This window comes from Salmo salar, chromosome 19 (assembly GCF_965601325.2).
Source record: "Salmo salar chromosome 19, fSalSal1, whole genome shotgun sequence".
NCBI classification, from domain to species: domain Eukaryota; kingdom Metazoa; phylum Chordata; class Actinopteri; order Salmoniformes; family Salmonidae; genus Salmo; species Salmo salar.
Genome location: NC_138309.1, coordinates 65,155,305 through 65,182,726, shown reverse-complemented (window position 1 = coordinate 65,182,726; position 27,422 = coordinate 65,155,305). Strand labels below are relative to the sequence as shown.

Sequence of the window (27,422 nt, the reverse complement as noted above, 5' to 3'; positions counted from 1 at the left end):
CTGTACCTGTACCTTCAGAAAGTATTCATACCCCTTGACTTATTCCACATTTCGTTACAGCCTGAATTCAATTATTATAATTTAAATCCGCCCTTCTACACACAATACCCCATAATGACAAAGTGAAAACATGTTTTTAGAATTGTTTGCAAATGTATTGAAAATGAAATGCATGAATATCTAATTTACATAAGTATTCACACCCGAGTCAATAATTTGTGGAAGCACCAACAGTCTCTACTGCACTTTACCGATCTGGGCTTTATGGGAGAGTGGCCAGACGAAGGCCACTCCTGAGAAAAAGGCACGTGATGGCACGCCTAGAGTTTGCAAGAAGGCACTTGATAGACTCCGAGCACAAGGCAGAACATTCAGTGGTGCGTTTGTTGGGTTTAGCACTAGAAAGTACTTTCATTGTACGTGCAACTTTTTTTCTTCTTTTTAACCCTTTTTTTTCTCTTCCCAATTTTGTGGTATCCGTTTGGTAGTTAGTCTTGTCTCGTCGCTGCGAATCCCGTACGGACTTTGGAGAGGCGAAGGTCGAGAGCCTTGCGTCCTCCGAAACAACACAACCTTACCAAGCCACACTGCTTCTTGACACGATGTCCGCTTAACCCGGAAGCCAACCACACCAATGTGTCGGAGGAAACACTGTACACCTGGCGACGCGTCAGCGTGCATGCGCCCGCGCCGCCACAGGAGTCACTAGAGTGCGATGGGACAAGGACATCCCTGCCAGCCAAACCCTCCCCTAACCCGGATGACGCTGGGCCAATTGTGCGCCGCCCCATGGGTCGCTGCCGGCTGCGACAGAGCCTGGACTCGAACCTGGATCTCTAGTGGCACAGCTAGCAACTGCGATGCAGTCCTTAGACCACTGCGCCACTCGGGAGGCCATGCACATTACATTTAACACTTGAAATGGTGTTTTCCAGGCCTGGAAAAAGTTTTGGAAAAGTCATGGAAAGTAACTTCATAATTTCTCTTAATGTAATTTGAGGCACAGTTATTTTTTATATTTGATCAAATAAAAATCGGCATTTCAGCCAGGCTCAGAATTAAACTTCAGAGCATCTGTATTTGCGCGCATCACCTGCGTGTGTGCGAGACGAGTGGGCCGTAGCTCTTGGAAAGAGAGACAGTCAGACATTGCAACAGCAGGTAGGCCTAGCCTATAAAATATAATAGAGAGAAGACTTAAGTACCCAAGTCAAAACACATCTTGTACCCTCTAGTTCACTGTTTAACTATTATTACCATGCATTAATGTTTTTATGTCATGTCCCAAAAGACTTTCCACCGACTCTCGCGAGTACGGCCATACAAGTTTGATGTACTTACTTGACCGATTAATATATATATATATATATATATATTTTAATCGGTCAAGTAAGTACATCAAACTTGTGTGTCTGTCTGTCCTGTCTGTCCGGTCTGTCTGTCCGGTCTGTCTGTCCGGTCTGTCTGTCCGGTCTGTCTGTCCGGTCTGTCTGTCCGGTCTGTCTGTCCGGTCTGTCTGTCCGGTCTGTCTGTCCGGTCTGTCTGTCCGGTCTGTCTGTCCGGTCTGTCTGTCCGGTCTGTCTGTCCTGTCTGTCTGTCCTGTCTGTCTGTCCTGTCTGTCCGGTCTGTCCTGTCTCCGTCCTGTCTGTCTGTCTGTCTGTCTGGTCTGGTCTGGTCTGGTCTGGTCCCGCCTACATACATACATAGTTTGATGTTACTTACTTGACCGATTAAAAAAATATATATATATAACAATTATTTTTGACGATAACGAACGATTCACTTCGCCATTGTATTATTTGGTATTCGGTTCAATCACAGTGAATCGAATCAAAAAAAATATGTGAATCGTGAACAGTAATTTTAAGAAAACATATTTGTAGCCTTTTAGATTATGTGGCTTCAAAATTCAAAAGGAACTTGCACAAACCCGCCCACTGATCTTGATAGTATCACTGATCTTTAATAAGCTTTATGTATCGGGCTCAAGGGCCTTCGTCAGAGCTTTTTCAAAATAAATTATTAGCACCCTTATGTAGACCTAGCCCCGCCCACATCCGTTCAATGCATCGAATGGGGTTGGAGTCGAAGGAAAAACAAAGTGCTACCAAATATAAAAATACGCATTTCATAAATATTCGAATAAAGTATGTACATAAAATGTATTAAACGTCTGTAAAACCACAATGAGGACATCGACCTACCAAGCAAGTTTTCATAAATCATTGGGTACAGCGCAAGAAAACTGTCAGTGTAATCTGAAAAGGGGGTTATAATTCATGTTCAAATTTACAACATAACATACATAGGCATTTCATCATTATGACCTTTTAGGAAATAATGTCTGGAGGGTGAAAATCCCAAAACATTATCTTTTGCTCAGAGTATTATTAATATCCCCTGTCTGATATCTTGACTTCCTCTATACCACAAAATCTAAAGGTAGAAATGTCATGTTTTAGGTCATTAAAATGTACTGCTACTGGATAATCCCTGTCGTTTCTCCTAATTGAACTTTTATGTTCACTGATTCTATGTTTGAGGGAACGAGACGTTTTACCTACATAGCACAGCCCACATGGACATTTAATAATATAGATAACATGGGTGGTGGAGCAAGTAATAATGTCGCACCGTTTTCCTGTATGTGGGTGGCAGAAATATTCATACTTCATCGTGTTGTTGCACTGTGCGCAACCTCTACATTTATAGCTACCATTTGGAAGAGGGTGTAAAAGAGCCTGGCTGATTTTTATTTTGTGGCTGGCAGTTGGCATGGACCAATTTATCGCGTAAATTGCGACGACCTATATACAATAAGTGGTGGATTCTTAAATTCAGCAGGCAAAGCTGGGTCCGATGAAAAAACATGCCAGTGTTTCTTGACAGCATCTCCCACTTTTCACGAGTTCAAAGTATATGCAGTTGTGAATATTAGTGTTCTTTAGCCCCGAGTGGGTCTTTTTTGTAGCAGTTCTTCTCGTGTTTTCCCCAATGCCAAATTAAGAGCTTCATCCACACATTGTGGAGAATAGATAGTCCTCTGTGGAGTGGCATATACGGCGCAGTCTGAAAAACTGGCTTTTTGGAAGTCTTCTTTTTAATGGCTCAGGGTGGAAGCTGTAATGGAGTATTTCTGTCTTTTCTATAGTGTTGTAAACAGGGTTCCATTTGATTTCTCAATCCACATATCGAGGTAATGAACACATTTTGTCACATTCAATAGTGAATTTGTGATTGGGGGTCAATGTCATTGAGTAATGCCATAAAGTCTGACAGCTCTTTTGCCATTCCTCCTCAAATGGATTTTTGTTTTCATTATTAACACAACGTTCTTCAAAAAGACCCACATAAAGGTTAGCATAGCTCGGAGTGAATGTGGAGTCCATCGATGTTCCATTCGTTTGGAGGTAGTATTCATCATCAACCTGAAGTAGTTACACGTCAACATATTCAGCCAGCTCTAGAATAAAGTTTGTTGGTGGGTATTCGTTAGTATCTCTGTCTCTCAAATAGTGAGCTAAAGCTGCCAGCCCCCCCATATAGGGAATGCTGGGATTTTGACTCTCGACATCTAATGTGACCAAAATAGTCTTCAGTTAACCTGTTAGGGCTAGGGGGCAGTATTGACACGGCTGGATAAAAAAACATACCCGATTTAATCTGGTTACCACTCCTACCCAGTAACTAGAATATGCATATACTTATTACATATGGATAGAAAACACCCTAAATTTTCTAAAACTGTTTGAATGGTGTCTGTGAGTATAACAGAACTCATTTGGCAGGCAAAACCCTGAGACATTTTCTGACAGGAAGTGGATACCTGATGTGTTGTATTGCCTTTAAACCTATCCCATTGAAAAACACAGGGGCTGAGGAATATTTTGGCACTTCCTATTGCTTCCACTAGATGTCACCAGCCTTTACAAAGTGTTTTGAGTCTTCTGGAGGGAGATCTGACCGAACAAGAGCCATGGAACGATGATGTCCCATTAGACACCTGGCGCGCGAGTTCATGTTGGGTACCCTCGTTCCAATACGTTATAAAAGAGTATGCATTCGTCCACCTTGAATATTATTCATGTTCTGGTTAAAAAAGGCCCTAATGATTTATGCTATACAACGTTTGACATGTTTGAACGAACGTAAATATATTTTTTCCCCTCGTTCATGACGAGAAGTCCGGCTGGCTTAGATCATGTGCTAACAAGACGGAGATTTTTGGACATAAATGATGAGCTTTTTTGAACAAAACTACATTCGTTATGGACCTGTGATACCTGGAAGTGACATCTGATGAAGAGAATCAAAGGTAATGGATTATTTACATAGTATTTTCGATTTTAGATCTCCCCAACATGACGTCTAGTCTGTATCGCAACGCGTATTTTTCTGGGCGCAGTGCTCAGATTATTGCAAAGTGTGATTTCCCAGTAAGGTTATTTTTAAATCTGGCAAGTTGATTGCGTTCAAGAGATGTAAATCTCTAATTCTTTAAATGACAATATAATATTTTACCAATGTTTTCTAATTTTAATTATTTAATTTGTGACGCTGACTTGACTGCCGGTTATTGGAGGGAAACGATTTCCTCAACATCAATGCCATAGTAAAACGCTGTTTTTGGATATAAATATGAACTTGATAGAACTAAAAATGCATGCATTGTCTAACATAATGTCCTAGGAGTGTCATCTGATGGAGATTGTAAAAGGTTAGTGCATCATTTTAGCTGGTTTTATGGTTTTGGTGACCCTGTCTTTGAATTGACAAAACATTACACACAACTCTTGTAAATGTACTGTCCTAACATACTCTAAATTTATGCTTTCGCCGTAAAACCTTTTTGAAATCGTAAAACGTGGTTAGATTAAGGAGATGTTTATCTTTCAAAGGGTGTAAAATAGTTGTATGTTTGAAAAATTTGAATTTTGACATTTATTTGGATTCAAATTTGCCGCTCTTGAAATGCACCTGCTGTTGATGGAGTGCACCACGGGTGGCACGCTAGCGTCCCACCTAGCCCATAGAGGTTAAACCCGTTATTGGTGAGATCTTGTTTATGAAGTCTATAGAGTCTTTCACATATGATGGCAATGCTTGCACATGAGTTTTAATAAGAGTTTACCAAGTTTGACAATGGCTCTAGCATTGAGCCTATTCCTGCAACCACTGGTCTGCCTGGATCATTGCCTTGTGTTTTTTAGGTTTGTGTAATTTCGGCAAAATGTACAGGCATGGACGTATGGTGCATTTGCAGCAAAGGTATTCAGGTTTTGAGAAGGTAATTTAATAGAGCTTGCTCCAGATTAGACCATATATCCCATGTGGGATCAACACTGTCTTTCTATAGAAGCATTCATTACTGAGTTGTCTCTGAATGTCTTCTTTGTATTTTTTATAGTCTAAAAAGACCGCAGCACCCCCCTTGTCTGCAGGTTTAATAACCAAAGATTAATCGTTCGTTAAGTGCCTGTTCTGTTCTAGTGAGGTTCTTCTGAATGTGGTTTGTTTTTCTCGTGTATATACTGACATGGCTTCTTGTTCGACTAACCTACAATAGGTATTAATTGAGAAGTTGTTAACCATAGGACAGAATTTGCTTTTGGGCTTAAAATGGGTACCAGATGGGTTTCTAGGACCAAAACAGTGTTTTGAAAACATGTGCTTAACTTTAATCTGGCAAAATAATTTAAACAGATCTACTTTCGTATCGAATGATACGTCTGTACACGTAGGTACAAAAGAGAGGCCCTTAGATAAGACCTCGACTTGCGTGCCAGTAAGGCCTTTTTTAGAGAGGTTAATTACCGCGTGCTACTGGAGCTCCGTGTCCACGGCCTGTGTTCCTGGTCCCATCTTTGACCGCTTGTCTCCCCTACGTCATTTATTTTCTTTCGTGGAGCCTTGTGCTGCTTTCGGGCTAAAAAAAAACAGTGTGTGTGATGGTAGCTGGAGTCGCTGTCTGTAGGGAATTCGCTCTCAGCGGATGCCTTTGTCGTCTTGTTTTGTATTTACTTCCAGTTGATTTGGGCATCCAATTTATGGGACATTGCAACTCTATATGCTAGTCAGCCTGCGAAGTATGACAACTAGAAAAGGTGCACTTTCAGAAGAGAATTTGGGGGCTTGCTTCAGCTGAATAAAAAGATTTGTGGCCTACCATAGCCATTTGATATAGTGAATGAGCAAATTATTTCAAAAGGCATAAAATGTATTTGGTAGCAATGTTATACATGAAGTGGGGTCAACCATCCTCCAGAAGAGCTAATGTGTGTGCAGGCTTTTATTCTAGTCCCCCTCTAACAAACCAAATGTTTTAAATTAGCTGCTCAACCGGAACTTGATTAACTGGCTGAATCAAAAGCCTGCACACCCAGTACATCTCCAGACTGAGGATTGACCATGTGTTTTATACAGTTGCTTAACATGAATTCTACTTTGTGTGTGTGTGGGGGGGGGGGGGGGGGTGTAAGATCCTTGCACAATGACAGGAGATGGTGTATGGGATCAGAGAGCAGCCTCCCAGTGTCTATCACGTTACGCTTACTTTTTAAATCTACATAGATACGCCGCCAGTTGTTGGTCATGGATATTTGGTGAAAAGTCATGGAATTCCATCTGTCAAAATGTGTATGAATCCTTAAGTCACCTTCACTGTATTTTCCCACTAGTCACAGTCAAGCCCTCAATGAGTTTGTCTGGGGCAACAACAAATGTGTGCTGTTGGCAGTACTCGAGGGCTGGAGTTGAAAAACACTGCTCTAAATCATACTAGACATCATAATATTGCATAATATGACACATTCGTTTTAAGTACAACTATTGTGACCCATGGGATTAAATGGGTTAGTAAACAAGTGACTTTTGGTTTGTCCCTTCCCAGGTCCCGAGAACCAGCGCTATCCTGTGCAGCTGCAGGGTCAACCCCTCCTCCTGTGTGACATGCGGGGGTCGCCCCAGCGCACCCAGAGAAGACCCCCAGTACGAGCTTCCCTCCCTGGAGCGCTTGTCCCACCTGGACCCGGGCGTCCACCCCATCCTCTCACTCCCTGACGGTAAGGAGCCAGGAGCATAGAACCAGATTCTATTTTTATTATTTTTCGATGAGCCAGGAGCCAACCCAGTACGGACTGATACCATACACTCCATATATCTCTGTGCCCCTGCTTTGCCTGTTACGAAACAGTGGCGTGGGCGTATACTGGTCAAAAGACAAATTATATAATAAAAGTCATTTTTGTCCATTGCGTTATCACTATTCCTGATATTTTTGTTGTTAGCTAGCCGCGATTGTTAGCAGCTAAGCAAGCTACCTATATCAGTCAATACGGCTTACTAGATTTCATCTCGACATCCAGCTTTTTGCTACAAACCACAGGATTTTAAATCAAATGGAATGGCGAGATGGTTGTTGTGTGGAGGATATGCTTTGACTTGCTTTCTTGTTGGCTAACGAAGTTAGCTGTGGTATCTAGCATGCTAGCTAACAGCTTCTAAACAGCCAACATGCGAACTCTTATAAGCTACATTTGAAGTAGTGACTGGCGAGATAGTTGTTGTATAGGCATCGTCCTTTTTGCTAACACCAAGCGTCGATTGCTCGGTTGCTAGCTAGCTTGTGTGCACACCTGAGCTCGTCTCCTTCTCCCCACCATAGAATTTAAAGTAAAAATGTAAACATGCTGTAAATTTTGCTTAATACTGGTCTTCAACAAATCAGACTAGCCTCACTTGACCAAAGAGCATCATGTTGCAAGCAAATTTCAAGCATTAAAAACAATGGGGTCAACATAATTTGGGTACGCGTTTTTAGAATTAACTTTAAAAAAAATTAGATTTTTCAGTTCTTTTAACCTCTCTAGGGTCGGCGGGACGAAATCGTCCTGCCTACTCAACAGCCAGTTCAATCCCGTGGCGCGTTATTCAAATACATTAGAAATGCTATTACTTAAATTTCTCAAACATGTGACTATTTTACACCATTTTAAAGACAAGACTCTCGTTAATCTAACCACACTGTCCGATTTCAAAAAGGCTTTACAACGAAAGCAAAACATTAGATTATGTCAGCAGAGTACCCAGCCAGAAATAATCAGACACCCATTTTTCAAGCTAGCATATAATGTCACATAAAACCAAACCACAGCTAAATGCAGCACTAACCTTTGATGATCTTCATCAGATGACAACCCTAGGACATTATGTTATACAATACATGCATGTTTTGTTCAATCAAGTTCATATTTATATCAAAAAACAGCTTTTTACATTAGCATGTGACGTTCAGAACTAGCATACCCCCTGCAAACTTCCGGTGAATTTACTAAATTACTCACGATAAACGTTCACAAAAAACATAACAATTATTTTAAGAATTATAGATACAGAACTCCTCTATGCACTCGCTATGTCCGATTTTAAAATAGCTTTTCGGTGAAAGCACATTTCGCAATATTCTGAGTAGATAGCCCGGCATCACAGGGCTAGCTATTTAGACACCCACCAAGTTTAGCCCTGACCAAAGTCAGATTTACTATAAGAAAAATGTTATTACCTTTGCTGTTCTTCGTCAGAATGCACTCCCAGGACTTCTACTTCAATAACAAATGTTGGTTTGGTTCAAAATAATCCATAGTTATGTTCAAATATCCTCTGTTTTGTTTGTGCGTTCAAGACACTATCCGAATGGTAAAGAAGGGTGATGCGCACGATGCATTTCGTGACAAAAAAATTCTAAATATTCCATTACCGTACTTCGAAGCATGTCAACCGCTGTTTAAAATCAATTTTTATGCAATTTTTCTCGTAAAAAAGCGATAATATTCTGACCGGGAAAGCGTGTTTACGTACAAAGAGAGAGAAAATAAAAACATGGGATGCCCTCGTGCATGAGCCTCAGTCTGATGGTACTCTGACCGGCCACTATCCAAACGCGCTAATGTTTTTCAGCCAGAGGCTGGAATTACATCATTCAGCTTTTTCCCGGGTTCTGAGAGCCTATGGGAGCCGTAGGAAGTGTCACGTTACAGCAAAGATCCTCAGTTTTCAATAAACAGAGCCAAGAAGAACAAGAACTTGTCAGACAGGCCACTTCCTGTAAGGAATCTTCTCAGGTTTTTGCCTGCCATATGAGTTATGTTATACTCACAGACACCATTCAAACAGTTTTAGAAACTTTAGGGTGTTTTCTATCCAAAGCCAATAATTATATGCATATTCTAGTTACTGGGCAGGAGTAGTAACCAGATGAAATCGGGTACGTTTTTTATCCGGCCGTGCAAATACTGCCCCCTATCCCCAACAGGTTAAGCCTTTTAAAGGCCTCATTGGCTTTTGGTTTTTTTAACATGACATTTAGGCTCATTTGCGTCAACCCTGACAATGTGCTTCTGAGCTAGTCTAGTTTGTTTACCTGCCAACCCACAGAAAAAGGAGAAAAGGTGAGGGAGCTTCAGCTAAAAACTGTAAATAAATGTGGATTTCTCTCTAGCTAACCTGGCTGACTGTGGGGCTAAGCAATTCACTTATTTACAATTTGTTAGCTACTGTAACATTCTCTCTAAAATGCTCTCGTAATGTTGCTTAATGCCTCCTAACAAGGTGACTCCAGTAATGTAAACATAATGCCGTTTGTGACGTAACTACCTTTATAGTAGTTCAGACTAGTTGACTGCCATTCCAGAAGCACCTTTTCACTTCCCTACTGTACACTTTATCACCATGGAGTGTGTGAAACAGCCTGTTTTATTTAAACCCCTCTTCCCTCCATTCCTCCACCCACCTTGTCCCTTTTCCTTCTCTCATCTGCACCGACCACATCTTCTTGTGGATAAAACTAAGTGCGTGTTTCTCTCCTTAGATGTGTGTATGAGCCTGCGGCTGCAGCAGGTGATGAAGAGCCACTGGCAGGGCAAGGCCCCCGAGAGGACCAAGCCCCTCAAGAAGCTCTCGCTCAAACACAAGCTCTCCTCCAAAGACAAGCACATCAAGCTGGCCAACTCGCTCATGGCACACAGTGAGTATATGTGGGCAGGACCACACGCATATGAAGCAATCCAATACACATCTAGTGTAGTCATACACACCTACTTATATACACAACCTTTGGAAAGCAGTCCACAGTCAGGGAGTACACATGACCCCTTGTGGACACAAAGATACACACCAACTCGCACCAAATGGAGATAAACACAGCCTTTGGAAATCAACTTGTCAGCCGTTAGCGAGTGTAGCACTCTCCCATTTTTTTATTTTACCAGGAAGTCTCGACACACACACATACCACCCTAGCTGTGTAGAATGAAAAATCCCCTGACCAGTGTCTCTCCCCTTCCCCCCCCCACAGGACTGTCTCACTATAAGAGCCGGGCTGAGAAGCTGCAGCGGCGACAACACCACCACTTGGATGGCAACGGTGGGGTGCTAAGCGCCGCCAGGCTGGAGGGCCAGGCCCTCTGTAAGGCCGAGCGGCTTCTGCATGGCCTCCCCTCACCCTCCACAGGGCCCTATGACCGGAGCTACAGTCGCAAGAGGCCCCGCGAGCACTTGCAGGACAGGACCCACGGCTGTGAGTTAACTGCACCACTCGAGAGAATCAGACCTGGGTCAAATACTACCAATAGTTGAGCTGTGTTTGATCAGCTTACCAGGTGCAATGGAATCAATGGACTAGTCCCAAAAGTGCAAATCCCAAGCTAAATCGAGCTACTCTCATGTACTTTTGAGTACTTGAAAGCGTCATTTGACATGCTATCCATTTACAATGCAAAAGATGTGAGTCATAACAATCATGACTAGTTGTTAATCTCTCTTTTCCCCTTTCTCTTCCAGCCACCCCAAAGCTCTTCCTGGACTCGGGCAGCCCTTGCTCGTCCTTGGCCAGCCTGCACTCGTCTCTCCACAGCCCCTCGCTGACCCGCCAGCTGTCCACTTCCTCGGAGAGCTCCACCCCAATTGGCCCCAACAGTCTCAGCTTCTCCAACACACCCGTAAGCTCATCACAGCTTTTATTGACTGTGTGTGTGGTCTAGGTGGATCATGAATGTGACAGCACGGGTTCTGTTCAGAAAGGTGCAATGTTACAAAACGTTCAGATAAAATATGATTTTTGTATAACTTAACTTTTGGTCATGAAGAATTGAGCATCATATCAGCTGTTACTTCCATTTCTATCTGTGCTGTTCTGAACGTTTCCCCTCACTAAATACGCCCCATACCTGTTCATAATTAACTGGATAAATAGCTGTATGAATAAAGGTTATATTACAAAAAAACTCTGCGCCCCCTCAGCAGCCCATCCGGAGGAGGCGGGGGGAGAGCTCCTTTGACATCAACAACATTGTGATCCCCATGTCGGTGGCGGCCACCACGCGCGTAGAGAAACTACAATACAAAGAGATTGTCACCCCCAACTGGCGGGAAGTTGACATTTTCTCCCAGCCCATGGCAGAAGAGGAGAACGACACAGAGGTAAGATGTTGCTTCATTCCTAAGCTCTGCTTTGGGAACTGCCATGTATTTTGAATGACCAATTTTTTACTTTGCTTCGTTCTTTTAACTCGGTAGAGATACTCTGAATGATCGGCTATGAAAAGCCAACTGACATTTACTCCTGAGGTGCTGACCTGTTACACTCTGGACAACCACTGTGATTATTATTATTTGACCCTGCTGGTCATCTATGAACATTTGAACATCTTGGCCATGTTCTGTTATAATCTCCACCCGGCACAGCCAGAAGAGGACTGGCCACCCCTCATAGCCTGGTTCCTCTCTAGATTTCTTCCTAGGTTCTGGCCTTTATTGCTTGCCGTTTGGGGTTTAAGGCTGGGTTTCTGTACAGCACTTTGTGACATCAGCTGATGTAAGAAGGGCTTTCTAAATACATTTGATTGATTTATGGATCAAGGAGTCCTATCTTAATAACACATTTCTGTGTGTGTAGATGGAGGACCTCTCTGACGCGGCCTTCTCCCAGCTCCACCAGCCATGCCAGGATCAGGAGCGTTCCCGCTGGACCTGGATGGCCCTGGCCCCCGCCAAGAGGAGGGGCAGCAGGTCAGTAGGGGGCGCCTATAGTACACTCATACACAGCACAGTACCTCATCACCACTGCCATACGTCTCAGTTTAGATAAATGTGCTCTACTTACTACACCTGTGACCTATTTGATCAATGTCAACACATTTGGTAGGAAATATTTCAGTGGGGTCTTTGCACATTGTCAATATGCCCTGAGTGTACAAAACATTAGGAACACCTGCTCTTTCCATGAGACTGACGAGGTAAATCCAGGTGAATGCTATGATCCCTTATTGATGTCACCTGTTAAATCCACTTATCAGTGGAGATGAAGGGGAGGGGACAGGTTAAAGGATTTTTAAGCCTTGATACAATTGCGACACGGTTTGAGTGTGTAGAAATGCAACGCTGCTGGGTTTTTCAAGCTCAACGAGTTCCTGTGTGTATCAAGAATGGTCCACCACCCAAAGGACATCCAGCCAACTTGACACAACTGCGGGAAGCATTGGAGTCAACATGGGCCAGCATCCCTGTGGAACGCTTTTGACACCTTGTATTGTCCATGCCCCGACAAACTGAGGCTGTTCTGAATCCAAAATGGGGTGGAACGCAATATTAGGAAAGTGTTCCTAATGTTTTGTACACGTACAATATTCTTATACATCCAAAGGCTTAAATATTTTCCTTACGAGATTGTTTTCCACTAAAAGTTATGATCACTTGATAAATGATAAGGACAGGGCTCTCTAAAGAAGTGGTAGGTAGTAACAGGGAAGTTAAGTTTGGTCTCCATTTGTGGCACATTTCCTGTGTTCTACGGTCCACTCATACGACAATCGTCCCTCAGGTCGTACAAGTCCATGGATGGCAGGACCACACCGCTGCTGTGCAGCACCAACCCGCCCACTCCCCAGCCGGCGTCCCCTGACCCTGGACACTGCCCCCTGCTGCACGACTACAGCCACGTGGCGTCGCCCATAAGTCCGGACGCCACCTCCAACCCCCACACGCCGTGCTCACGCGACTCCCACCGCCTGCTGTCCAGTGAGGACACGCGCTGCTCCACACCCGACTTCACCTTCGAGGAGAGGGTGAGGATGAACATAACAGACACATGCACACATGAAGAATAACAGAGACTGGTCTTCGAGTCACTGTGCCCAGTAGTTTTTATGTTGTGATGATGACATATTCAGACATGGGAAAGCAGTCACAAGTTATTGCAGTTATATTGACCCTAGAGGACTAGGACGTTTCTGTACATTCTGAGTTCTCATTTGGTGAATTTTGGAACGTGAAGTAACAATTTTTTTGTCGATTTGCATCATTAGTTTAACTTGATTAACAAATTGTTGATTTGATGGTATTCAGTTGTACTTAAATTGACCCAAGGATTTCCCCGAACAGACGGTGGCCCCGTGGGAGCATCGAAACTTCCCCCTGCCAGAGGACCCCGCTCCGGAGCCCGAGGTGGAGGGCGAAGATGAGATGAGGCGGTCGCGAATGCGCAGCGTCTCGTGTTGCCCGTCGACAGGCTATGACACAGACAGCCCCTTGCCTTGTGATGACGACGCCCCCAAACAGAAGGGCCATGCCCACCAATGAATGACTGACAGGCCGAGGTCCTCCTCAACCCCTACACCTCTCTGGCATTAACAAGCAGAACCTCAAACTGAGAAAAAAGGCTATTTAAAAGGGTTCCTGTTTGATATTCAAACACCAGTCTAATACTATTTCACAGTTTTTAGTGAATATTATACGGAAGATGGAAGCCTTTCCCTACACTCTTGATGTTACAAAAATTATTTCTGTTGTAGTCTAAAACTATGTACATGGGGCTTAGTGGTGTTCCATATGTGGCGTGTACACTTGTAGCGCACTATGTAGCTGACTCCTCAAAGTATGGCCAAAGGGTGTTTTTCTATTGACTAGTTTGCTTGTATTTCCCATGTACATTTTCTAGTGGTGTGACAAATAACAAAAAAAAAAAAAATCCTCATACTCCCCAATTAACAGGTACATTTGGGATGTTTTGTGTCCTTTTTTTTCTCTAGGGGTGGGGGGGGGCATTAGAAATCGTGGAGCACATCTTTCATTGCCAAGTAGTTTTGTTGGGTTGCATGTCTTTTTGTTTGTCATTCCTTTCCTGACACTTTTTTTGTATCGTCTGTTCAATGAAGTCTCTTTCTTTTTGTGTTTTGGACAGTAATCATTCCTTTAGAAAATCTCTTTGCAGAGCACCCGGCACCTCTGATCCCACCGAGCTCTCGCTGTCTTGTTTGCGGGAGTGACTGCGGTAGAGAGGAACCTGGGTGTCCTAAGCACTTGTCCAACCTACAGGGAGCACTACTGCATGCTAAACCATGCTAATGCTAATCAAATCACCAGAGCACATAATAGAACAGGAACTTGCCACACAGGGAAAGGAAGTGGATGATGATCGGGGATGACCCTACCATCGGTTTAGTTTACTTTCCCCTTTCCTCAAATTATTATTGGTGTAGTATTATGTCAACATAGTCAAATTTATTTCAAATGGTAAAATCACACAGCTAATAGCTTTTTCATTTTGTTTTCCGGACATTGGTATGAGGCTACATGCTGGTGAATTATTGGACAATGTTTTGTTAATGTTGATAATTAAGTTGTTTCTGGTTCAACTTGACAAGAAGAAGTGTGTTCTCTAGTTTCATATGTAGCAGCTCTTTGCTAGAAGCAACCCAGACCTCAGGTTTTACAGTTAAGGGAATATTTCTAATGCTGAGAAAATATTTGCCCCCCCCCCAAGATCGATCCGATCTAAAGAGACTATGTTGCAGAATAATGCTTTTTTTGTGTTGCCACCCCACAATGTCATAACCACACCACCATTTCCCCTCGTAACTAATTGCTATGCAAAATCTATGGTTGTATAATTTTACACCTGTTTTTACGCCACAGTCCTTCCATCCCTGTACTTTGTTTTGTAGTTTAAGCAAGATGTAAATGTACTGGTCCAATTGTTGCAGCAGTTAACCTAATCAAAAGCAGAATTGTTTTTGTAAATAGTACCATTAAAACATTTGTTAAACTTGGGATAATTGTCAGTGTTCTCTTTCACTTTCTCACTAATAGGAAAACATTGCACAGGTTTACTACAACTTTGTGTAAAGCTTGACGTCAACTCCGATCAAATGATGACGTACAGTTGAAGTCGGAAGTTTACATACACTTAGGTTAGTCATTAAAACTCGTTTTTCAACCACTCCGCAAATTTCTTGTTAAACTATAGTTGTGGCAAGTCGGTTAGGACATCTACTTTGTGCATGACACAAGTCATTTTTCCAACAATTGTTTACAGACAGATTATTTCACTTATTCACTGTATCACAATTCCAGTGGGTCAGAAGTTTACATACACTAAGTTGACTGTGCCTTGAAACAGCTTGGAAAATTCCAGAAATTGATGTCATGGCTTTAGAAGCTTCTAATAGGCTAATTGACATCATTTGAGTCAATTAGAGGTGTACCTGTGGATGTATTTCAAGGCCTACCTTACAACTCAGTGCCTCTTTGCTTGACATTATGGGAAAATCTAAAGAAATTAGCCAAGACCTCAGAAACAAAATTGTATGCAAGTATAAACACAATGGGACCACACAGCCGTCATACCGCTCAGGAGGAGACGGGTTCTGTCTCTTAGATGAACATTCTTTGGTGCGAAAAGTGCAAATCAATCCCAGAACAACAGCAAAGGACCTTGTGAAGATGCTGGAGGAAACCGTTACAAAAGTATCTATATCCACAGTAAAACGAGTCCTACATTGACATAACCTGAAAGGCCGCTCAGTAAGGAAGAAGCCACTGCTCCAAAACCACCATTAAAAAATCCAGACTACGGTTTGCAACTGCACATGGGGACAAATATTGTACTTTTGGAGAAATGTCCTCTGGTCTGATGAAACAAAAATAGAACTGTTTGGCCATAATGACCATCGTTATGTTTGGAGGAAAAAGGGGGAGGCTTGCAAGCCGAAGAACACCATCCCAACCGTGAAGCACGTGGGTGGCAGCATCATGTTGTGGGGGTGCTTTGCTGCAGGAAGGACTGGTGCACTTCACAAAATAGATGGCTTCACGAGGAAGGAAAATTACGTGGATATATTGAAGCAACATCTCAAGACATCGGTCAGGAAGTTAAAGCTTGGTTGAAAATGGGTCTTCCAAATGGACAATGACCCTACGCATACTTTGAAAGTTGTGGCAAAATGGCTTAAGGACAACAAAGTCAAGGTATTAGAGTGGCCATCAGAAAGCCCTGACCTCAATCCTATACAAAATTTGTGGGCGAGCAAGGAGGCCTACAAACCTGACTCGGTTACACCAGCTCTGTAGGGCCAAAATTCACCTAACTTATTGTGGGAAGCTTGTGGAAGGCTCCCGAAAACGTTTGACCCAAGTTAAACAATTTAAAGGCAATGCTACCAAATACTAATTGAGTGTATGTAAACTTCTGACCCACTGTGAATGTAATGAAAGAAATAAAAGCTGAAATAAATAATTCTCTACTTTTATTGACATTTCACATTCTTAAAATAAAGTGGTGATCCTAACTGACCTGAAACAGGGGATTTTTACTAGGATTAAATGTCAGGAATTGTGAAAAACTGGAGTTTAAATGTATTTGGCTAAGGTGTATGTAAACTTCTGACTTCAACTGATCGAGAAGCTGCAAGGGATTTACCCTTAAAGTGCCATGGTCATTAACGCTCATGAATGCACATTGACTGTAAATGAGAAATGCTTATCTTTGGAAGGTGAAAAAGTTTTTCTGAACAAATATCAGATATAATAAAGCAATTTCTGCTGTGCTTCAAACTCCGCTGTTCAGTATTGTAGTCATTAATTACCATGTTCTAAACATGATTTGTGGCAATAAAGGAGGCAAATGTTTCTTTGTAAAACTCAATTGGACTTTCTTTGTACACCATGCACCTTGGTGAAGAAACTGGGAAGACTGATGCAGAATTTGCCTTAGCTTAGTTGAATGTGCTATGTCCACAAACCATCTGCCAATGACGTCATGGCGTCACTGCCACCCTCATTAAGGGTGCTAAAATGGTAGGACCTTCTGCCTGCCTCCCAGCTCTTCTCACAGACCCAGAGCTGCAGTGCAGACCCTAAGACCATACTTCATCCTCTTTCCCACCTTGTGACAGAGAGAAACATGTCAATGCTTATTAATTTAGTCTGTACCCTTAGCCTGACTAGATGCCAGGCAGGGAAATCCCTTACTTGACCAGGATGCATATTAACCCCCAGAACCCCTGCCAAAGTGGTTGGGAATACTTCAACAGCCGCTGCTTTAAGCCCTTCTCCACACAATTGACCTGGGCTGACGCAGAGTTGCAATACCTGACCCACGGAACGAACCTGGCCTCAGTGCACAGTTCCGAAGAGTACGAGTTCATCAGCAACTCTGCAAAGAGGACCGACTAAAATCGGCTGAGCGACCTCCAGAAGGAAGGTGCATGGATTTGATCTGGACAGGTCCAAGGTGGACTTTGTCAACTCTAATCCGAAAAAGCCTAGTAATGAGAGAGGAATGGAACACTTGTCACAAACTGGGGTGGCGGTGCCGGTACCAAAGCGGGTAGGTGGAATGATCTCCCATGCAAGAACACTTTTCCCTTTGTCTGCGCCAAACTTCTCCTCTAGTCTGCTTTCCACTTGGAGGGATTCCACCATATCTGAACCTGACTGTCCTGAGACTTTGATAGTGGACAAAATGCCATAATCTTCTATAATAAAACACCTTTCATCTCACAGGAAAATATGGAACAATTCTTATTCCTATAAGATTTCTTACATTTTAATGACACATCTGTCCATGCACGATATCTGAGTTTACTGAAGCATGTCCCCGTGCAGCATCGAGATTGCAATGCTTAATTTAGGGCTCAACACACATGCAATAGTTCCATAACATACCTATTTTAGAACACTTCCTAGTATACACCAATCAATAGTAAACCCTTCATAATTCAGAGAGAAGTGTGTCCTACACAACACCTTCTAAGGGTTGCCTGGTAGTCGTGTCAGTTTGACTGGTGTTTCAGTATTGGAAAACATATTGAGACTTAACCTAGAGTTGATTTCCATGGCCCTGCGGAAATCTAATTAGCGTTTTAAAAACTCCTAATCAAAATCCGTCAGTTTAAGCTAGAGATACGTTTTTTTGCATTGGATGCGTCTCAATCCACCGCATCCGACGATGTCATACTTCTGCATCTGCGGTGAAACGTTGCAGAGCTAGAGCAGTGTTCGTCAGACCATGAGACTAAATCTGTAACGTCCGAACAGTTTGGTACTTCATTCAAAATCAAACGGCTCAAATATCCTTCGTATTACCTTCATAAAACAATTCCATATGTTAGCTTAGACAGGGCTTAGACTGCAGAGGGTTTAGGGCTAGTTAACCACAAAATGTAAACAGTGCAAGTTAAAGGGATAGTTGACCGCAAACGTTTGTGTTTTCGCTGTTAGTAATGTGAACCAGAGATTTCAGAGCAAAGGACAAAACATGGTTTAACGGTTTATTTTTTTAAATTCACAGCGACAAGAATCATCATACACCAGTTATTGATAAAATGCACAATAACAATATCAACAATCACATTTTCCACACAACTGTACAGCGGCAAAAATAACAAAAGGGTGATGATGAAATGTGTTACTGCAAACTCTTTCCATTGCCCTCAGAACAGAGACTAGCGGAGAGGACCAACACCAAAAAAAAAAACAACTTTTCCCCAACTTTTTCCCTTGAGTACTGATAATGTTAGTACTGGAACTTATCAGTACCTGCCCTCCAACATATTAGTCCCAGTAATCCACACAGAACACAGTGCACATACCCATTTAACACATTCAAACAAATGATGTCCATTATGATGAAAAGTAACCAACAGTTTAGCATGCAGATTGTAGTGTTGCAAGCACACCTTTTCTCAAATGCCCTGGCCAGTTCCGAGTCCTCAATGAAATATATATTGGCAATACAAGTCAAACACACACACCGGAAAATCGTATAACGTTATCGATGCACCTTAATCTCCACATAAAGGAAAGGGTTGCCTTTTGGCTTCTATTCCCTCGCACTAATACCTACATGTATCCTTATATAGACAAAGCAGATATTACAGGATGTACAATGAAAGCACAGTGTAAAAGGAGAAGCAGACCGCTTACTCTTAAATGAAATGCCATGCAAGGACTTTTAAGATGGTATGTTTGCTCGGAGTTAGGAAGGCAATCAATGACGAGAATAATATAGTGGTGATTGGTGAACCACAGTGGGTTTACATTAGGATAAAACACTTATCCATTTGAGCATATGAGACAGTTTCGTACATTTCCGTCGTATACGTTTCAGGGAAAGGACCCAAAGCTTTATAACCCGTGAGAGCATGCTCGTGCGCAGGCAATTAGTAGGCCTAAATCTAAATATATCCGAACGGTACGTTGCTCCATGTGACAGATGGTTAAACCTTTTAGGGTACTTTTTTTAACTTAAAGGTAGAGTGAGCAATATGACATCATCACATACAGCGAGGCAACTTCCTGCTTACAAAAATCTATGAACACAATTCTAATCTGCCAAGACAGCCAATAGCTCCTCCCAACGTGGACATACCTCAAGGGAGGGTGCAAACCTGAAATAACCAATAGGGGTAGTCTTGGGCGATTGGAATTCAGTTGTTGCTTATGGTGCGTTCCAGACAACTCGGAACAAGGAAATCTCCGACCTCCGACTTCAGTGCACTCAAGACAACTGGGAACTCTGGGGAAAAAAACAGCTCTGACTGGGAAAAATAGTTTTGAACAGACGGTCATCCAACTCGGAATTACAATTCAGAAACTCGGGCATCATCCTAGAGCTCCGACTTGTCTGACCTGAAGATCACTGATGTCAAGATTCTTCCCAGTCTGTTCTTTTCTGATTTTCGAGTTTTCTTGAACGCACTATTATGGTTGCGTTCGCCTGCTCAGGCGTTGGATTGCATCAACCAATGGTTGCGTGCCACATCATCAACTGTGCAGTCGTGCACCAGATTGCTAAATCATATGATGTGTTTAGCTGATAGTTAAACACCTATCCAAGCATTGTGAGATCTGGCAGGCGTCTGCAATGTAGTCGGGCAGAATTGTGTTTAAGCAGGAAGTTGCCCCACTGTGAATGATGATGTCATACTGCTGAGTCTACCTTTAATTTCTTGGGAGAAGCTATGTTTTTCTGCTTGTTTTTATGTTAATTTGACTACATGTGTTGCAGAGTTTATTATGATAAATGTAACCGATTTCTTCATGTCACTTCAGCAATTTTTCTTCTGTGTTTTGACTTTCCTTTGACTGCCTGTTTTTTCAGTATTTTGTATTGACTTTTGGTTCTAGTACTTAGCTGCTCAACTGACTATGAGGCAGTTATCCTGTACATTTTACAAAGCCATGTCCATGAAATTAAAAGCTCAGAAAGCGTCGGTCATAAAAAAATGGGTGAGTTTACCAACTACTGCATTACTGTGATCTGAAGCCAAATTAGTGAAAAATTCAGTCCCTGACTGAAATTACGTGTCTTACGTTAAACGACACAAGCCATAATTGGTTAGATGATTTGCCTGGCATAGCTAAGCCTGTTAATTTAGTAATTCAGTAATTTAGTATTCCCCTCTAATTCATGTCTTCTTTAAAAATTAACAAATATTTTGTCACTAGTAGCCTACATACATTAAATGTAAACTGCCACACCGCATAAGACAAAAGCTGAAACGCATTTACAATAGAGCCATAACAGAATAATATTGAAAATAAATTAACACTGACAGTAGCAGGCACGATACAAATGTTTCCATATCAAATACATGTCATATCCACAGAATACAAATAGAAAAGTGTGTGCCCAACACAAACCAAGGTTTCTACGCTAAACATTCTGTATCCCTCTTCTTTTGTCCATGAAGAAAATGTTTACCTCTGAACTATACTACCTTGGTATGCAGTGTATAGAGGCACCCAAAGCAGACAGCAGGTTGGGGAGGTCTAAAAGCATTTTACTGTCTGAATGAGAGCTTTTGCTACATGAGCCCATCTTTCCTCACTTGCAGCTGGATGATGTGTTTTCTTATGTTCAATACATTGTAAAAGGGGGCCCACTTCTCTCAAACCTCTTGTTTTCCATGTATCAAAAAAGCCATTCAGGAGACAGCCATCACAGATCATTTGCACATCAAAATGGACATTTGTAAAATAAGGGCTTCGAATCGCAGTCATTGTGACAGTAAAATGACTTATCGAGTTAAAGTGAATTAAATATGGGTGAAAGTTCAAATATAATGTCCAGAAACACTTGTAGGACCCTGGGTTTGTTTGGATGTTTGTTTTCTTTAAACTCTTAAAGAAGGGCCATTTATACAAACGGTACAAATAATGACAACAAAAATAGATCAAGAGAGAAATTAAATAATCTAACTTGACCTACTTGAATCTCTTTTTTTAAAGACCTCTTTCCTAACAATAATGCATCATGAAGAAGAACAGTCGGTGATGGAAGAGAAACAGTGATGGGTATAGATAAAAAAGTCCCGTGAAAAGGAGGAGGAAGGCGACAGGCGTCATGACTCCTCTGACGTGGGCGGTCAAAGTAGTGTGGTCGGTCAGGAGACTTCCGGTCGGCCATTGTGTGCCACCAGCCAATCACAAGCCTTGGCTGGCCAGCGAGGCAGATACCTGGTCGGCGAGTGTGGAGAGCTGCGGTGAGTCAGCCATGTTGATCGAGCCGGAGGAGGACAAGGTACTGAGCTGGTGGGACAGGGGGTCGTCTTCCAGGGAGATAATCTCGGCCCCGTGGTCAGTGCGTGCCTTGGCCGTCTCACGGAACGTCAGCTTGTGGCTCTCAATCTGCCGATCGAAGAGAGGGTACATCATAAGGTATATAAGGTATCAGAATCACTTTTACAAGTACATTTTCACACACCCGGAATTTGACTTAGTGAAGTGGTGCTGCTAGTAATAGATAAAACAGACAGAATATAGAAAAAGGACTTTACACATAATCTACATGCACTATATACAATATAAATACAATAAACACAATGATAGGACAGTAATAGCAAATGTACAGTTGCTGTATTTTGTTGCAGATCACAAGTTAGCAAACAAAAATAGTAAACACACGAGCAGCGACCAAAACAATGTGACTGCCTCACTGGACGCCAGCCGCAATCGACATAACTGTACACACAGAGGTAACGGTTGCACTTTATTTTATGGTACATCAAATATTAGGTATGTATTCTAATAAATTACCAATTGTGTTAAAATCTTTGAAGTAAGTAACAGAACTTACACATTGTTTCGACAAATGTTCCTATTAATACTAGGTAAATACCAGTGGAAACGGTATGCATTCTGGGTGGACATCCGGACTCCTTTATTTGATGATGCTGATGTCATCCACGTACTGTAACTTTCAAGGGCAAAATAATGTATTTTCTAGCCAAATTGCCCTTTATTGCACTAAATATGCATGCAATCAATGACTTTCCTTAGGTTCAAACCAAAAAGATCAAGACATTCAGTAATAAATATATGTTTTCAGACTATTCTGTCACGCTGGTATAAAGGATTTTGGAGACAGGCGCAGGAATACACAATAGGGTTTTTTAATACACCCAAAACAAACACGTATACAAAAACACTGGGCTGTACCCAAACAAAAGAGCGAGGGGAAACCTCGTGGACCGACACGATACCCATAATACACAATATATAAAGCACGCAGCATAACAGCTGCCCCAACGGACATGTGAACAAAGACAGAAGGAACAGAGGGCACATATATAACATACTAATCAGGGGAAATGGGAACCAGGTGTGTGTAATCAAACAAGACAGTCCGGGGTTGATGATAATGAATCCCGTTCAGTGAATACTAGAAAGCCGGTGACGTAGACCTCCGGAACTGGTGAACAGAATGAGCAGCAGTACCGGGGTGATCCGTGACATATTCGGATAATAATATGGCACCGTATGGTGGTAAAGAGATTAATTGAAGCATTAGATGTGAGCTGCCTGCTCCTGAAATTTGGTGTCTACATTTTGAAAATGGTGTCCATTTACCCTGACAGGGATGCGTTGTAAACGTTCAATATCCAAGATATACTGCAGTGTACACACAACATTCCACGCCTTCTTCCTGCTTGGCACCGGTGGATGTTGTGTACTTACTGGAGTCCTCAATCTTTATGAGCGGGTTCATCAGGATGGGTGTGATGGGTGCTGAGGGGAGGGGCTGGGGTGACTGTGGGGGGGTGTCAGCAGGGGAAGGGCCGTACGTGCCCTTGTTTGATGGGCTGTCTCCAGCTTCCTTCCCCTTCTCTTTCTACAGAGGACACCCAGCAATGGGGGGAAGATGACAACAACAAAAAATCCAACAAAAACATGTGATGGGGGGGGGGGGGGGGGGGGGGAAGAAGATAAATTATAATAATGCTCACAAACAAACCAAGTGCCAGGTGATGTAAGTGACAAAATATTTAGTTGGATGAAAATAAATCATGGAATGAGAACAGGGCAAGAAGCTTTCTATAGCTGTGATGTTACTAATGTGGCAGAGGGGGGAGCCTAGTTAGTTTAGACAAGAAAAGCAGCACTCAATCCCAAATGGACTCCTACACCCTATGCACTTGTGGAGATCTGAAAGGATTTGACAGGTGCAACTAATATAGTAATAGCTGCATCTTGCCCTCTAATAGGCTACCATATCACTTGTACCAATTAAACCCTATCAGATTTACATAAGTGCATAGGGTGTTGGGTCTAGGGATTTCGGATTGGGCCCAGGAAGCCAGGATCGAAGATCGTGGGTATTAACACATAGCAGTGCGATGAAGTACACACGGAAGGAGAGCGGGTGAGAGAAGGGTAAGGAGAGCAGGCGGTTAGGCAGCCACAGTCACCCAGGAGTCCAATGCAGCCTTAGCCTATTTTCAATGAGACCACTCACTATTCCTAACGCTCATGTATGTCTTAAAGGTCAAACGCGGACAGGCAAACAAGATACAATCATTGATACTTTGAAGTATTAAAAGTACATACTGTGCATGTATTTAGCCTAATGCAAGAACAATGTCAGGAGTAGCAATCTCTGTCAGTTCAGCCATGGGACCCCACAGTACTATGTTAGTATGTAAGATTCATAATGAAAAATATTTTGTGTCGGTACTTTGTAACAAGGATGCATTTCCATTCATTGCCATGTTACGGTTGCCTTGATCAATACTGATTTTCACAGAGCATTTGCCAAACAAGGTATTCCAATCGGGGGCTATGCCATAAAAGAACAGCTCAGAGCAAGCAGTAGAGAAGTTCTTCAGGACAGAGGGAAATATGAAAAACATATCACTGATATTAGATGTGTAATCCAGGGACAAAGCTACTTTTCCCTAAGGGCCAGTGTATAAGGATGTTCCAGAATAATGTTTTCTCGTCTTACCCTCCTCTGTCCACCTCCGGCCACGTGCCCAATGTTGTCCATGGAGCCGATCTTTGATTGGACCTTGAAATCCAATTTCTCAGATTTGATCTCAACATTCCCACCACCTTATTACAGAAATGAAAAAATGATACAATTGTTAAAAAGACATTTACAGCTACCATGATTGACCTATCTGTAAACCAACTGTTGTTCCTCTGTGTCCTCCAGTCAGCTCGCTGGTGCCCCGCCCGCTGGATGTGAGCTACAGAAAAGAGCTAGCTAGAGCTACAGAATTGTAACGTAATATGCAATGCACCGTTACAGCGGTGGTGGTGAAAAGCACCGCCAGCAACTTTTCAGCGACCCTTTGTATGGCGGTACTTCCAGAACTTTCAACTTTGAACTCCCATTGGTAGTTGCATATGGAACTTTGGATGTTAGAAAATGCTCCGTTATTAAATTAAATACATTTTTACTCAATGAAGTAATCCAACAATGTACAGTATCAGTCAAAAGTTTGGATACACCACACACCATTCCATGGTTTTACTTTATTTTTTACTATTTTCTACATTGTATAATAATAATGAAGACATCAAAACAATGAAATCACGCGGGATCATGTAGTAACCAAAAAAGTGTTAAACAAATCAAAATATATTTTATATTTGAGATTGTTCTTTGCCTTGATAACAGTTTGCACACTCTTGGCATTCTCTCAACCAGCTAAATGAGGTAGTCACCTGGAATGCATTTCAATTAACAGGTGTGCCTTGTTGAACATTAATTTGTGGAATTTCATTCCTTCTTAATGCGTTTGAGCCCATCAGTTGTTTTGTGATAAGGTAGGGGTGGTATACAGAAGATAGCCCAATTTGGTAAAAGACCAAGTCCATATTATGGAAAGAACAGCTCAAATAAGCAAAGAGAAACGACAGTCCATCACTACTTTAAGACATTAAGGTCAGTCAATCCGGAACTTTTCAAGAACTTTGAAAGTTTCTTCAAGTGTAGTCGCAAAAACTACGATGCTATGATGAAACTGGCTTTCATAAGGACCGCCACGGAAAGGAAGACCCAGAGTTAACTCTGCTGCAGAGGATAAGTTCATTAGGGTTAACTGCACCTCAGATTGCAGCCCAAATAAATGCTTTACAGCGTTCAAGTAACAGACACATCTCAACATCAACTGTTCAGAGGAGACTGCGTGAATCAGGCCTTCATGGTCAAATTGCTGCAAAGAAACCACTACTAAAGGACACCAATAAAAAAAAGACTTGCTTGGGCTAAGAAACACGAGCAATGGACATTAGACCGGTGGAAATCTGGCCTTTGGTCTGATGAGTCCAAATGTGAGATTTTTGGTTCTAAGCTCTGTCTTTGTGAGACACAGGGTAGGTGAACGGATAATCTCTGCATGTGTGGTTCCCACCGTGAAGCATGGATGAGGAGGTGTGATGGTGTGGGGGTGCTTTGCTGGTGACACTGTCAGTGATTTATTTAGAATTAGAGGAACACTTAACCAGCATGGCTACCACAGCATTCTGTAGCGATATGCCATCCCATGTGGTTTGCGCTTAGTGGGACTATCATTTGTTTTCAACAGGACAATGACCCAACACACCTCCAGACTGTGTAAGGGCTATTTGACCAAGAAGGAGAGTGATGGAGTGCTGCATCACATGACTTGGCCTCCCCAATCACCTGACCTCAACCCAATTGAGATGGTTTGGGATGAGTTGGAGCGCAGAGTGAAGGAAAAGCAGCCAACAAGTGCTCAGCATTTGTGAGAACTCCTTCAAGATTGTTGGAAAAGCATTCCAGGTGAAGCTGGATGAGAGAATGCCAAGAGTGTGCAAAGCTGTCATTAAGGCAAAGGGTGGCTACTTTTACGAGTCTAAAATATATTTTATTTGTTTAACACTTTTTTGGTTACTACATGATTCCATAAGTGCTATTTCATAGTGTTGATGTATTCACTATTATTCTACAATGTAGAAAATAGTACAAATAAAGGAAAACTCTTGAATGTGTAGGTGTGTCCAAACTTTTGACTGGTACTGTATATAGCGCCATCTTAGAGTATCTTTTTCTTCTCTTATTAGGTGTCCATCCCAAAGTGTTGCACTTGGGAAATCAGAAATCAAGCACCCCTATAAATGACACTCACCTTTCAGGATCAAAAAGAGATCTTCAAAAGAGATCTTTCACTGAGCAAACAAAATGTTTAATTAAACTACCGATGGAAGTTTAGAAGACACCAAACCTAAGCATTAATGTATTGAACACACTGTATTGAAAAAATCCACCTTGCATCAATTAAGGTTCAACATTTTATGGACCACCTAAACTGGGTCTGTTCCCCACCTTGGCCATCCCATTCAAAATGTTCTGGACACGTCACTGGGGAGGGAAAGACTACTTTTGAAGTCTAAAAACGTACGACAAACTTTAATTTTGTAGTGTAATGTCCCTTTAAGTTTAAGGCTTACCTGGCTTGTGGTGGATGTTGGCTGTAGAACCACATTTTGATTTAACATTGCTCAGGTCAATCTTTTTGTGGACTATTTGAACCTGTGCAGGGATATAAAACAAAAACAGAAAAATCGATACATATCATTTTATGAAATTTTTCCTCCAAGTAGAGGAGAAATGCGTATTGATGATGTTGACTTGTGATGCATGCAACCACATAGGACCTTGCCCTCTGCCTTGGCCTGTTAGTGTAAGACAGATGGTCGTTGGGGAGAGTAAAACACTGTTAACAAGATACACATAAACACACACTATTACTGGACAATACCGATTGACTCAAAGTCAAGATCCCCGTGCTGATTTAACTATATCATTTGAAACTCAATGAATATTTTAAATAGTGTTT

The 27,422-nt window shown here is 42.1% G+C and overlaps 2 protein-coding genes across 23 annotated transcripts in view; one reads left to right on the top strand and one right to left on the bottom strand.

The window, feature by feature from the left end:
• The window catches only part of kansl1a (KAT8 regulatory NSL complex subunit 1a), a 59,115-nt gene extending 44,008 nt beyond the window's left edge, over window positions 1-15,107 (top strand). For 3 of the 4 annotated variants that reach the window (XM_014158694.3, XM_014158692.3, XM_014158695.3), the window contains 8 exons: window positions 6,890-7,061; window positions 9,866-10,021; window positions 10,352-10,573; window positions 10,837-10,994; window positions 11,296-11,475; window positions 11,951-12,063; window positions 12,875-13,118; window positions 13,435-15,107. In XM_014158694.3, the coding sequence (XP_014014169.1) occupies window positions 6,890-7,061; window positions 9,866-10,021; window positions 10,352-10,573; window positions 10,837-10,994; window positions 11,296-11,475; window positions 11,951-12,063; window positions 12,875-13,118; window positions 13,435-13,632 (1,443 nt within the window). In that variant the 3' untranslated portion in view covers window positions 13,633-15,107. The remainder of the gene's footprint in view (window positions 1-6,889; window positions 7,062-9,865; window positions 10,022-10,351; window positions 10,574-10,836; window positions 10,995-11,295; window positions 11,476-11,950; window positions 12,064-12,874; window positions 13,119-13,434) is intronic. The other variant, XM_014158696.3, reaches the window with a different exon arrangement.
• A 3,481-nt stretch (window positions 15,108-18,588) lies between these two features.
• Window positions 18,589-27,422, bottom strand: part of mapta (microtubule-associated protein tau a) — a 40,971-nt gene continuing 32,137 nt past the window's right edge. For 18 of the 19 annotated variants that reach the window (XM_045701881.2, XM_045701882.2, XM_045701883.2 and 15 more), the window contains 3 exon segments: window positions 27,034-27,115; window positions 24,560-24,666; window positions 18,589-21,963 (listed from right to left, as the gene is read on the bottom strand). In XM_045701881.2, the coding sequence (XP_045557837.1) occupies window positions 21,760-21,963; window positions 24,560-24,666; window positions 27,034-27,115 (393 nt within the window). In that variant the 3' untranslated portion in view covers window positions 18,589-21,759. 19 annotated transcript variants of the gene reach the window in all.